Source organism: Phycodurus eques, chromosome 14, assembly GCF_024500275.1.
Source record: "Phycodurus eques isolate BA_2022a chromosome 14, UOR_Pequ_1.1, whole genome shotgun sequence".
NCBI classification, from domain to species: domain Eukaryota; kingdom Metazoa; phylum Chordata; class Actinopteri; order Syngnathiformes; family Syngnathidae; genus Phycodurus; species Phycodurus eques.
Genome location: NC_084538.1, coordinates 1,012,477 through 1,023,607, shown reverse-complemented (window position 1 = coordinate 1,023,607; position 11,131 = coordinate 1,012,477). Strand labels below are relative to the sequence as shown.

Below are 11,131 nucleotides of genomic sequence, written 5' to 3'. Positions count from 1 at the left end.
TTAAGTCCTCTATGGACCTTCATTGAACTTTAAGAGCCATGAGATATAATATAATATAACTTTTATGTACATTTCATATAGCTTTATGAACCTTCATGGGGCTTTTTCCAGCAGAATAATGATCTTTTCTAGACCGTCATGAACCTTTCTACAAGTTGATGGACTTTAATAGAGCCTTATTGACCTTTCATACTTATTCTGAATCTTAATTTATAGGCCTTATAAAACTGTAATGACCTTTATAAACACATCATGGGCTCTTTTCAGTACCTTTTATTGACCTTCTATAGAGCTTAATGATGCTTCGGATCCCCGTTATGGACCGTAATCTACTTTATAGACCTTTTTTCTAGACCTTTATATTAGCGGTGCTCCGATCGATCGGCCACAGATCATCATCGGCCGATTTATGTGGAAAACGTCGATCGGTGCTGGTCTATCGATGCCTTTCATTGCCGATCACAAAAAGTGATCACCCGCGGCTCGTACTTTGCAGCCTGCGGAGAATGTGTGCAGTGTAGCGCAGGGCTGGGCAATTAATCCAAATTTGAGCGTGCAAGTTTAAGATGTTTACTGACACCCCAGTTGGAGTTTACAGTAAAACAAAACGGACAACAAGAATAATTACCCTCATTTTATATTAAAATACAAGACGCGTCGTTTTACAAATCGCCAGTTTGTGCTAACAGTCAATGGAAAATCCTATTGATGAGCTAGCTAATATTTGCATTTGATCATCAGAGGCATTTACCTTCAAATAAATATTTACCCACAAACGCTGTAGTAATACATAGACATATATATATATATTCTTTCTAATCTGTGAAAGTTAAAAACGTGACTTTCTTCTTCTAGTGTTTTTTTTAAGATTACAGTAAACAAGTAGCTCCATGCAAGCATCGCACCACACTGCCCCTAAGAGGCCAATGCGCGCACAACAGGGACTGCAGATAGTCACTGACCCGTATAAAATGTTTGTTTTTGGTTTTTTTCCCTGATTGACATGAAATCAGAATAAACTTCCCGTTTTAGGTCAACTTGGATTACCAAAAATATTTATTTTTGTTGAATGCCAAAATAATAAGGATTTTTTTTTTTTTGGACAAATCTAATAGACAGTACAGTCATGGCTAAAACATTGGCACATTTTTAGCCATAACTTTCTACTATTTTAATATACTGTGTTATTATTTTACTTGTTCCTAATTTATTGTCTGCTTGTTCTTTTAAGTTATATTTAAAGTTAACTTTTGGGTAGTTCAAAAAACTACAAAGTTTAAAAATCAATGAATAATCGTGTTACCGAATTGTGATTTCAGTGTCAATCAAAATAATCAAAGAAGTATGTGGGCTCAAATAGCCAATGCCACTTAGCATGAATACGTTGAAAGATTTCCAGCTAATCCATATGAACGGTATCGGCAGCGATCGGCAATCGATGATCGCTATCACAATCGGCAGCATGAAACCCTGATCGGAGCCCCCCTACTTTGTATACCTCTATGGACCTTTTTTTTAAATGATCTTTTCATAATAGTCATTCCCTCTCCTTAACTTAATACACCTTCGTGCACCTTTATGGGTATCGATGGACCTTTATGGATGCATTATGGAGCTTAATATGACCTTTATAAATCTTCATTGACCTTGCTGGACCTTTTTATAGCGCTTCTTTACTTAATTTCCCCCACAAAAAAACAAGACCAACAACAAACTCTGGCATCATACTGGCTATAGATCTTGTGTCGATAAGTAGACTTACGAGCTAGTGTATCACGATAGAGAAAAGTAGATAGACAAGTATAGATTGACAAACTTGGAGCTGGCAAAACTCGATGGACAAATGTGCCCGTTGATGGGAGCAGTGGAAGGTGATACTCAGAAAGGTGTAGAAAAACATAACGCCCCGCCATAATCCAATCTGCAGCGTTACTATGACGACACTCCAAAGCGACCTTCGGCTTCCTGCTATTCTTTCGACTCTTCCTCCGGGAAACAGGAAGCATCTGCGTTGCCATAACAACAGTTGGACGTGTGAGTCGAATGTCAGTGAGTCGCACACGTACTTGCTGTCAGGGGTTCAAGGATTTTCATGGAGTCATTAAGATCAATTAGAGACGAGCAAGATCATCTACATCCTTCCTGTGTGTGTGTCTGTTTGTTTGTAAAGAAGCGCTTTGATTGGTTGGCATCAGCATTGGGGAAATGGGAACAATATCCGCAATGTCTTGCCCCCAACTGACGTCACGCCACCCCTGAAGAAAAAAAAAACGATTTTGAGAAAGTAGCTCTCCGTATCAAGACACCGCACACTTCCTGTCCCGGCAGGAAGCGGGGGCACAGAGGGGCGGGCGGGGGTCCGGAGGCCCCGGGGGGGGGGCGCGTTCGGCGCTGAGGGTGAGGTCGTCAGTCGCCGTGAGACAACGACCGAGACACAAGCAAGAAAAGGAACACAATTCCAAGGTAACAATTTTCTCCTTTTCTTACATGTCACCGAATCGAAACACAGCTGATCTGTTCCAGGGTCAAACCGTGCACAGGCAACGTTGAGTGAACCGCCGCTTCACTTTTCCCTTAACTGAGCTCTCGCGGTCAAAGTACAAATAGCGCGATGTCATTAGCGCTCTATGCTGATTAGCGTGTGTGTACCTGTGAGACGCTAGCTAGCATGTGTTATGGTAGCATTTAGAAAGAAATTCCCCGAAGTGCTAACATGAGTAAGATGGCATCCTGAGTATAGAAAGCGCCGAGGCACACTGACAAGAATTTGAAGTTACATGCTAGCATAAAGCTAACAAGGTAGCGGTAAATTTAGACAAACGTTTAGCATGACTCATTGGGTGCTGTGTGTGTGTGTATGTGTACCCTGTGCGCTACAAGGTAAGCTAACATGGTTTTTACCTCCACAGGTCAGTGGGAGGACTCAGACATGTTTCCGCCGCCGCGTCACCGCTGTCTTCATCTTCTGTTGGCGTTCACCCTCACGCTGACGTCCGCCTCCCCCGCTTCGGGCCCGCGCTACATGCCGCATCACACCGCGGCCCCCTTTGAACGAGCGCAAGAGGCGTGCCGCCCCCACGGCCTGGCCTCCTTCGCCACGGCCCGGGACCTGGCCCGAGTTCTCAGGGTTATCGGAGAGTCTCCCTCGGGAGTGCCGCCCGCTGGGTCGCGCGCCTTCTGGGTGGGGCTGAAGAAGGCCAAAAACCAGTGTGTGGTCCCCTCGCTACCCCTCAGAGGCTTCAAGTGGACCCGCAGGGGCGAGGAGGCGACGACGGAGACCTTCTGGGCCCAGGAGCCAGAACAGACCTGTACCTCGGTTCTGTGTGCAGGACTGGTCGCCAAGTTGGACGGGTCCACGGTCACCAGCTGGGGTCTGGTACCACTCAGCTGCAAGACCAGGAACCACTTCATATGCAACCTGGAGTCAGAGGATGGAGGACCTGCTGGACCTGAATCGGCAGAACCTGAACTGTTAGGACCTAAACCTGCTGAACCAAAATTTGCTGGACCTGAACCAACGCAACCTGAACCCACTGAATTTGAACCTGCGGGAACTCAACCTGCGGGAACTCAACCTGCTGAACCGGAATCTGCTGCACCTGAACCAGAAGGACCGGAACTGTCCGAGCAAAAGCCTGAACTACCAGTGCCACCGACACTTGAACCTGCTGGACCCCAATCTGCTAGACCTAAACCCGCTGAACCTGAACTAAGGGAACCCGATGAGCAGGAACCCGATGAGCAGGACCCCGACGTCGGTCGAGAATCTGTGTCTGACTCGTGCTCCCACCCCGTGGTGGCCGGAGCCCGCTTCCTCAGTCTAGACCCCGACAACAGCAGTAGGATCCAAGTGGACTGCTGGTCCAAAGTGCGTCTGGATTTGCACTGCCGGGGCGGGGCCGGCGGGTGGCGTCTGCCGGGGGGTGCCCCCGCTAACCTGAGCTCCGTGTGCACCCCGTGCGGGATCGGGTACCGTAAGGACGCGTCGGGGGACTGCGCGGACGTGGACGAGTGCTCTGGTGCGCACGGGTGCCGCCGCAGCTGCGTGAACACGGCGGGCTCGTTCGCGTGCGTGTGCGTCGCCGACCCCGCGGGGGCCGAGGACGGGGCGGCGTGCGAGCCCGCCGACAACCGCGCCCCCGGACCCTTCTCGGGGGCCCTGGTGCCGGCCGTGGTCGGGGCGGCGGTGGCGCTGGTGGTTCTGTTGGTCGTCGCCTTAGTGACGCTCAAGTGCTGCCTGAGGAGGCGGAGCAAGAAGGAGGAGGCGGAGCAAAGACCCACATGAGTGATGATGTCATCAACTTATTCATGACATCATGGTGATGTCACAGTGTTTGTTTTTTTCGCAATGAAATGATTGCGCACACACGCACGTAACACACACAAATACACAAACACACTCGACACAACTACACAAACACACGCTAACATGCGGACAAAAAAGAAACTGACACACGCAGAGGACACGTACACGCGCTCAGACATGCACGCGCGCGCACGCACGCTGCTGGCTTGCAGAAAAGACAAAAAGAAGAGGACGGCTCCCCCTGGTGGTAGCAGTAGGGACGTGTGCTGAAGCATTCTGGGTAATGTAGTGCGCAGTCACGCGCGCGCCGCAGTTCCCACGTTGGCCAGCAGGTGGCAGCCTCGTCGTCGTCGTCGTCGTCATCTTCATCCACACGCACGCGGCGGGTCCAGGCCCCAAATGAATCAGGGGGCGTGGCTTTGACTCGTAGTGGCGATGACGTCATTGAGTAGCTTCGCGCATGTGTGTCCACAAAATGATTGACAGCTGATTAACTTGTTAATGACGAAAACCTTTTCATATTTTCATAATTTTAATGATCGTATTGTTGACGTTTGGTCATATTTAGTAATTATTTGTTTATATCACAACGATAATATTGGCACAGTCTAATCAATTATGTTTTTCTTTTGAATTTTTGAACAAATGGCCAAATAAAACCTTGCTTTATTTTAATTTAAAAAATGAATCTTAAAATAGTTACATGCGCTCAAATGGAAAAGGGTGAACGTTTTTTTTTTTTTAAATATACTTTTGTCAGAAGAAAGCACAAATGTACGTTGAAAACATTAACCATCTCTATGTTTGCGATATCTAATTTAAGAGTTAAAATAAACCATTTTTAGTTTTTTCTTCCTTCAAATGAAACGTTGACAAATGAAGTCAAACCAGCCGTCGCTTCTTCTTCTTCTTCTTGTTGTTGTCGCGTGTTCAAAATATTGGCCGTTTTTATTCCGCCAATAAATCCTCCTCCTGGTTCGTGTTCGTCATGTTTGTCAATCAAGTTGTTTTGAAGACGGCGCCATTTTCCAAGAGAACCGTTTCCTTATTTGCATAATTGCGTATTTTGTGTCGTTTTTTGCGCTTGTTTTTCACGGAAAGGTGTTTCTTAATCACGCGTGAATGAAAGTGGTCACTCCGATTCTTCTTATTATGGGATGGACGATCTCAGGCGCGGGTGGAGGAGGGGGGAGGAGGGGGGCTGGACCTCGGTCTTCCTCTTCCTCACGAGGACATGGTCTCGCTCCTCATCTGGCCACCTCACCTCACTGACTCGGACCGGCACCGGGAGCGGCACCGGGAGCGGCGGCGGCGGCGGCGGCGGCGGCGGCGGAGGCGGAGATGCTGAGCTCGGTGAAGATGGAGGGTCAGGAGGCTCCGGACTGGACTTGCTTCTACAGCGACGAGGTGCAGCACGAAGCGATGACGCGGGCGCGCGCGTTCGACTTGCTCGTTTTCCTTTTTTTCAAGACATTTCGCACTCACGCGCAATTACGCACAACAAAAGTTTCCAACTCCGCGCAAATATTTCTTAGCGAGGAAAAATAAACTTTGGAATCAGCAAGGTGATTTGTTTTTCTAAATTTCCTTTCCTTTTCATCACATTGTTGTCATTGTTATCTTATTATTATTATTATTATTATTATTATTAATTGTTGTGTACTCGGCGGCGGCGGCGTCCGTGAGATGAAAGAACAAAAGCGTGACTAAAAAGAGAAAATGTCTTTAAATGTCAAACGAAAACGTGTAATGGAAATCAATCACCTTCACAATACATCATTTATAATAATAACGGTGATGATGACGACGACATAATGTCGAAGACAAAAGAATCGCAGCGTTTTGTTTCTTGGCTGTTAATTCAACTGACGTTATTGGGTTATAAAAATCGGACTTTTATTCAAATGTGGAGGGAGAACAAATGATTGAACGCACGTTTTTAATCAACAAGATTTTCGATCGATTCTGGAGAAATAAATGAAAAGAAGCGCAATTCGATACAAATGGATATCACGCGGTACATTGGAACAATTAAAAAGTCCTTTTTAAATGGATCGCGATTGTTTCGTCCGCACGTGTGACTCGAACGTTTTTCAGTGCGGCTCAGATTTGGCAACATATAAATAGAAATAGGCGGGAAAAGCATTTATACGCAAGACGCTCAAATTAGTCAAACAAAGTTCACAGAGCAAAAATTCGGTTGGGAATAATAATAAATGATTCCTTATTCAAATCAACTCGAATCAAAAGTCATTCGAAGGACAATTGACAATTTACACACACACAAAATCAACATTGGGGGGGGGGGGGGGGAAATACAAAATGAAATATGAATAGCGTTTTAAAAAATACACGCTAAAAACAAGTCTACAGAAAATGCACACAAAATTAAGCTCTTTAATAACACATCAATAGTTCAAAATCACACACACACACACACACAAAACCTCAACCGTGCCAAAATCAAAGAGTGTTCAAAAGCCAAGTGCAAAAAAAAAAAAAAAAAAAAATCAAAGATCAAACGCAAAATATAGTTAAAAAGTCACATTCAAAAGGAGCAGCGTGGGAAAATCATCGGTGTCAAAATAGCAAACATCAAAAATGAACTCTTGAAAATATAGCACTTAAAAAGGGAAGAATGCTTTCAAGAGCCCGCAAAAAAAAAAAAAATCGAGTTCGAAAATAATTCATTGAAGATTCGAAATTGCCCGCAGGCGTGAATGGCGGTTTGTTTCTCGGTGCCCTGCGATTGGCTGGCGACCGGTTCAGGGTGTCGCTGGGGTGGGCGCCAGCAGCCCGCGACCCGCGTGAGGAGGAGCGGGACGCAAGATGAACGAATGGACGCAGTTAGAAAATCCAAAACTAACTCAAAAAGAACCTTTGAAAAGTTAGCGAGCACGTGGAAATTGGCCTCACGGGGGCGCCAACACAAACTGCACAACAATTGCTTTCAAAACACTCGCGACGCACGCAAATAATGTTCCTAATTGAGCTTGTTGTTAGAAAGTACACAGGAAAGAAAATCATTTGAAGGAAGCTAACGGAACATCGGTCGCACATGATGAAAAGCAGTTGAACTATCTCAACTTTATGACCTGACAGCGGAAATTACGTCAGTTTGCCACATTTGACTCTTGTGTAACGGAAGATGAATTTTTTCGCTTTTTTGTTTAGTCTATACGCAATATTGTTCATTATCGATTTTTTTCCCAAACAATTTTTGTCGTCTGATGTTGACAAATCGTCATTGATGGCAATCAGGCCACATTTGTTTTTATCCCCTTGGACGTTATGATTATTTTTCATAATTATTCATTATGATTCATATCAACAAGATGTATGAATTTGTCCTTTTGATCACGTTTCGATATGACTTTCCCAAATAGAAAGGACCTGATCGCATTTACAAATACAATGGGAATAACTGGAGCAAATATGAATAGGACTAAAAATAACAATGATAATAATAATGATCGGAATGAGGTTTTTTTTTTTTTTTCTTCTTCTTGCTCAGTGAACGGGGCCGGCCCACGCACCTTGTCAGAACTGCTCCTTCCGTGACGTCATCGCGTCCCAGGCTGTCAATCAATCACGCCACGGCAATCCATCGATGACATTCATTCTATCCGAATCAAAACTGTAACGCAAAAGCCTCAACTTGGCTTGAAATCCAAACGCCCTGCTTGAAACCCTAATTTGGAACCTCGGCCTTAAACCTTCATTTGGAATTCTGACCCGAGCTCAATCAATCACGTTTGCGTCAATCGATCAAAATCCTGACTTAAAACCCTAACCTTGGCTTCAAAGCCTTCTAAAGCAAGCTCTAAAAACCTCACTTGGAACCCTAGACGAGATTTCAAACCACGCTTTCAAACCCTAATCTTGCTTTTAAACCAGAATTTAGAACGTCAGCGTCAATCAATCAATTCGAGATCAGCGAGCACCAATAGCGGCCTTACTTCAAGGCATCGGCTACTCGTGAAGGCCGGCGATATCCGCCGCAGATGCCGAGGGCAAAAAAATGAATCCTCCTCGCCAGTAGTTGGCGCTACACTGCGGCGGTTAACCGTAACGTGCAGCAGAAAGAAAGAAAGAAAGAAAGAAAGAAAGGAAGGGAGGCCCTTGTTCACAATTATGTCATTTACCTTTGTGTTAATTGAACTTTTATTGATCAAAAGTACTCGCTATTCGTATCGATAAGTACTCAAGAGTGATTGATTACTCGCGCTCGTATCGGTCTGAAAAAAGTGATATCAAACCTCCCCAATTACGTCCACGTCAGTTAAGCGCTCATCAATTGAGTCAGTTTATTCGTCGCATTACAGCAGTTGTCGAACGCCTTTGAAGTTGACTTCATACTCACAGCGTACGTCGTCGCTTGCACGCGACGAAAAAGGGTTCAACGGACACATGACAAGAAAAAAACGTCACTTTCCCGTAGTTGAATCGTCCGCAACCAAAAATGAACTTGTTGTTTTTTCCTTGTTGTACCCGACTGGCGTGACTTGCTCGTACTCGCTGTCGTGCAGGTGTACTCCCCGATGGCGGCGGGCCTGGGGATGGGTTCGGTGGCGGGCTACGTGTCGGGCGGCGGCGGGGCGGCGGCGGCGGCCTCCTTCAACGCGGCATACGGCGGGCCCAGCATAAGCCCCGCCCCCGTGTCCGGGATGGGCGTGTCCTGCCTAAGTACCGGCGGGATGGGCGGAGCCATGAGCCCGTGCGGCGGGGCCCAGGCGGCGCAACAACAACACCACCATCATCATCATCATCACGCGTACGGCGCCGTCAGTCCCGGAACCCAGTACGGCGGCGGCGGCGGCGGGGGGGGCCCGAGCCTGAACCGAGGCCGCGAGGCCAAGCCGCTGAGACGCAGCTACCCGCACGCCAAGCCGCCGTACTCGTACATCTCGCTCATCACCATGGCCATCCAGCAGGCGCCCGGGAAAATGCTCACCCTCAGCGAGATCTACCAGTGGATCATGGAGCTGTTCCCCTTCTACCGGAACAACCAGCAACGCTGGCAGAACTCCATCCGACACTCGCTGTCCTTCAACGACTGCTTCGTCAAAGTGTCCCGCTCGCCCGACAAACCCGGCAAAGGCTCCTACTGGACGCTGCACCCCGACTCCGGGAACATGTTCGAGAACGGCTGCTACCTGCGCCGCCAGAAGCGCTTCAAGTGCGACAGGAAGAGCCCGGCGGAGGGCGGGAAAGAGCGCGGGGCCGGGGGCTCGCACTACGCCGACGGCCTCAAACCTCCGGGACTCGCCGTGGCGTCCCCGCCGCCCTCGTCCGGCCGCCGCTCGCCGCCCGGCCCCGAGGGCGCCAAATTAGCGGGCCCCCAGCTGCTTTCGTCCCTGTGCCTGCCCCCGCACGGCATGGAGCTGAAGGGGGACGCCCACTACGCTTTCGACCACCCCTTCTCCATCAACAACCTTATGTCATCCCCCGAGCACCACAAACTGGACCTGAGGGCTTACGACCCCCTGCAGTACTCAAGCTACGGCGCCGGCAGGGGCGGCGACCCGCTGGAGGCACCCTACTACCAGGGAGCCTGCGCCAGGGCGCTGCTCAACACCTCGTAGGGCGTCGGGTGCCGGAAAATCTGCGGGTCGCCTTGGAACCCCCGCCCTGCATCGGTACCTCCCACACAGGACAGCGAGCTGTGAAAAAAGATGGGGAACATGTTGGGGGAAAGGGGCCAACTGGTGAGCAAAGAAAAAAAATCCCCCACCCCTTCCTCCTCACATTCCCGGACTTTCCCAACCTTCAGTCGGGCTCGGGACCCAATATGGCGGCGGCGGAGTGTCCCCACGTGAGCGCCCTTAAGCCTCCGGACCGACGGACACTTCCCTGCCGCCCTCGTCCAGTCCACACGGCCCCGCCGACTCGCCCCCCTGACATTGAGCCTCGAACCGCCCCTTCTCCACCAACGACCTCATGTCGTCCGCGAGCTCCACAAACGGGACCCGAGGGCCTACGATGTCCCAGCGGGGAGGGCGACCGGTTGCCACCGCCTCGCACGTGACGAACTTCTCACTCGCTCCTTTCACACCGTCTCACGAGCGTAACGGCACAGCTGCGACATTGCCCCGACCGGCTGTTGCGGCTTCACGCCTTCAGATAATTCCGTGCGTCAGCCTCCGGGAAAAAAATATTCAAGCCAAAAACGGGCTGTCGCCGGCGGGTCTCGTTTGCCGAGCCGGCTTTCATTTGTCCTGTCCGTAGCGTACGATCGCGTAGCTGTCGCGGCTTCCCGCAACGAGATCATTAGACGCGCGGGGGTGCGGCCGGCGAGCGTCAGGGGTTCGACGTCGCTCGCCGCTCAACGCCTTCCCGCCAATGAGACGCCAGAAAATCTGTGGCCCCTCTGAACCCTCCTGTTCTGTGGCGGGTCAAATTGAAAACTTCCCCCCACAAATTGTTTTTAAAACGTTCAAGAAAATGTTTTTAATATGATGGCCCCATTCTTGTCTTCTTTTTATAGTAAATGTGTTATGATGAGTTTTATTTACACAAGACATCAAATGTAGGGCCAAACTAATTTATACACTTTTTTACAACTCATTTCATATATATATAAAAGTGTATCATGTTTCTGAGAATAGACTAGCGCTTTCAATTTTAAAAAGGGTCAATTTGACCCTCAACATAACAGGAGGGTCGCAAATAGGACAGCAAGCTGGGAAAGATGGGGAAAGACCCCCCCCCCCCAAAAAAAAGGCTGGTGGAAAAAAAGGGCATCAAAAATGGGGCGATTGGCAAGTTGCCGGTTAGAATCCCGGATCAAAATCTTTCCTTGTTATTCATCTATTTCTGGTGAAA

The 11,131-nt window shown here is 48.5% G+C and overlaps 2 protein-coding genes across 2 annotated transcripts; both read left to right on the top strand.

Annotated features, from left to right (window-relative positions):
* Positions 1-2,395: 2,395 nt before the first annotated feature.
* clec14a (C-type lectin domain containing 14A) lies at positions 2,396-5,043 on the top strand. Its single transcript, XM_061696469.1, has 2 exons — positions 2,396-2,463; positions 2,910-5,043. The coding sequence occupies exon 2, from the start codon at positions 2,930-2,932 to the stop codon at positions 4,283-4,285; it is 1,356 nt and encodes a 451-aa protein (XP_061552453.1). The 5' UTR covers positions 2,396-2,463; positions 2,910-2,929; the 3' UTR covers positions 4,286-5,043.
* A 556-nt stretch (positions 5,044-5,599) lies between these two features.
* On the top strand, positions 5,600-11,039 carry foxa1 (forkhead box A1). The gene is made up of 2 exons (XM_061696336.1): positions 5,600-5,713; positions 8,836-11,039. The coding sequence occupies exons 1-2, from the start codon at positions 5,648-5,650 to the stop codon at positions 9,889-9,891; spliced, it is 1,122 nt and encodes a 373-aa protein (XP_061552320.1). The 5' UTR covers positions 5,600-5,647; the 3' UTR covers positions 9,892-11,039.
* Positions 11,040-11,131: the final 92 nt, after the last annotated feature.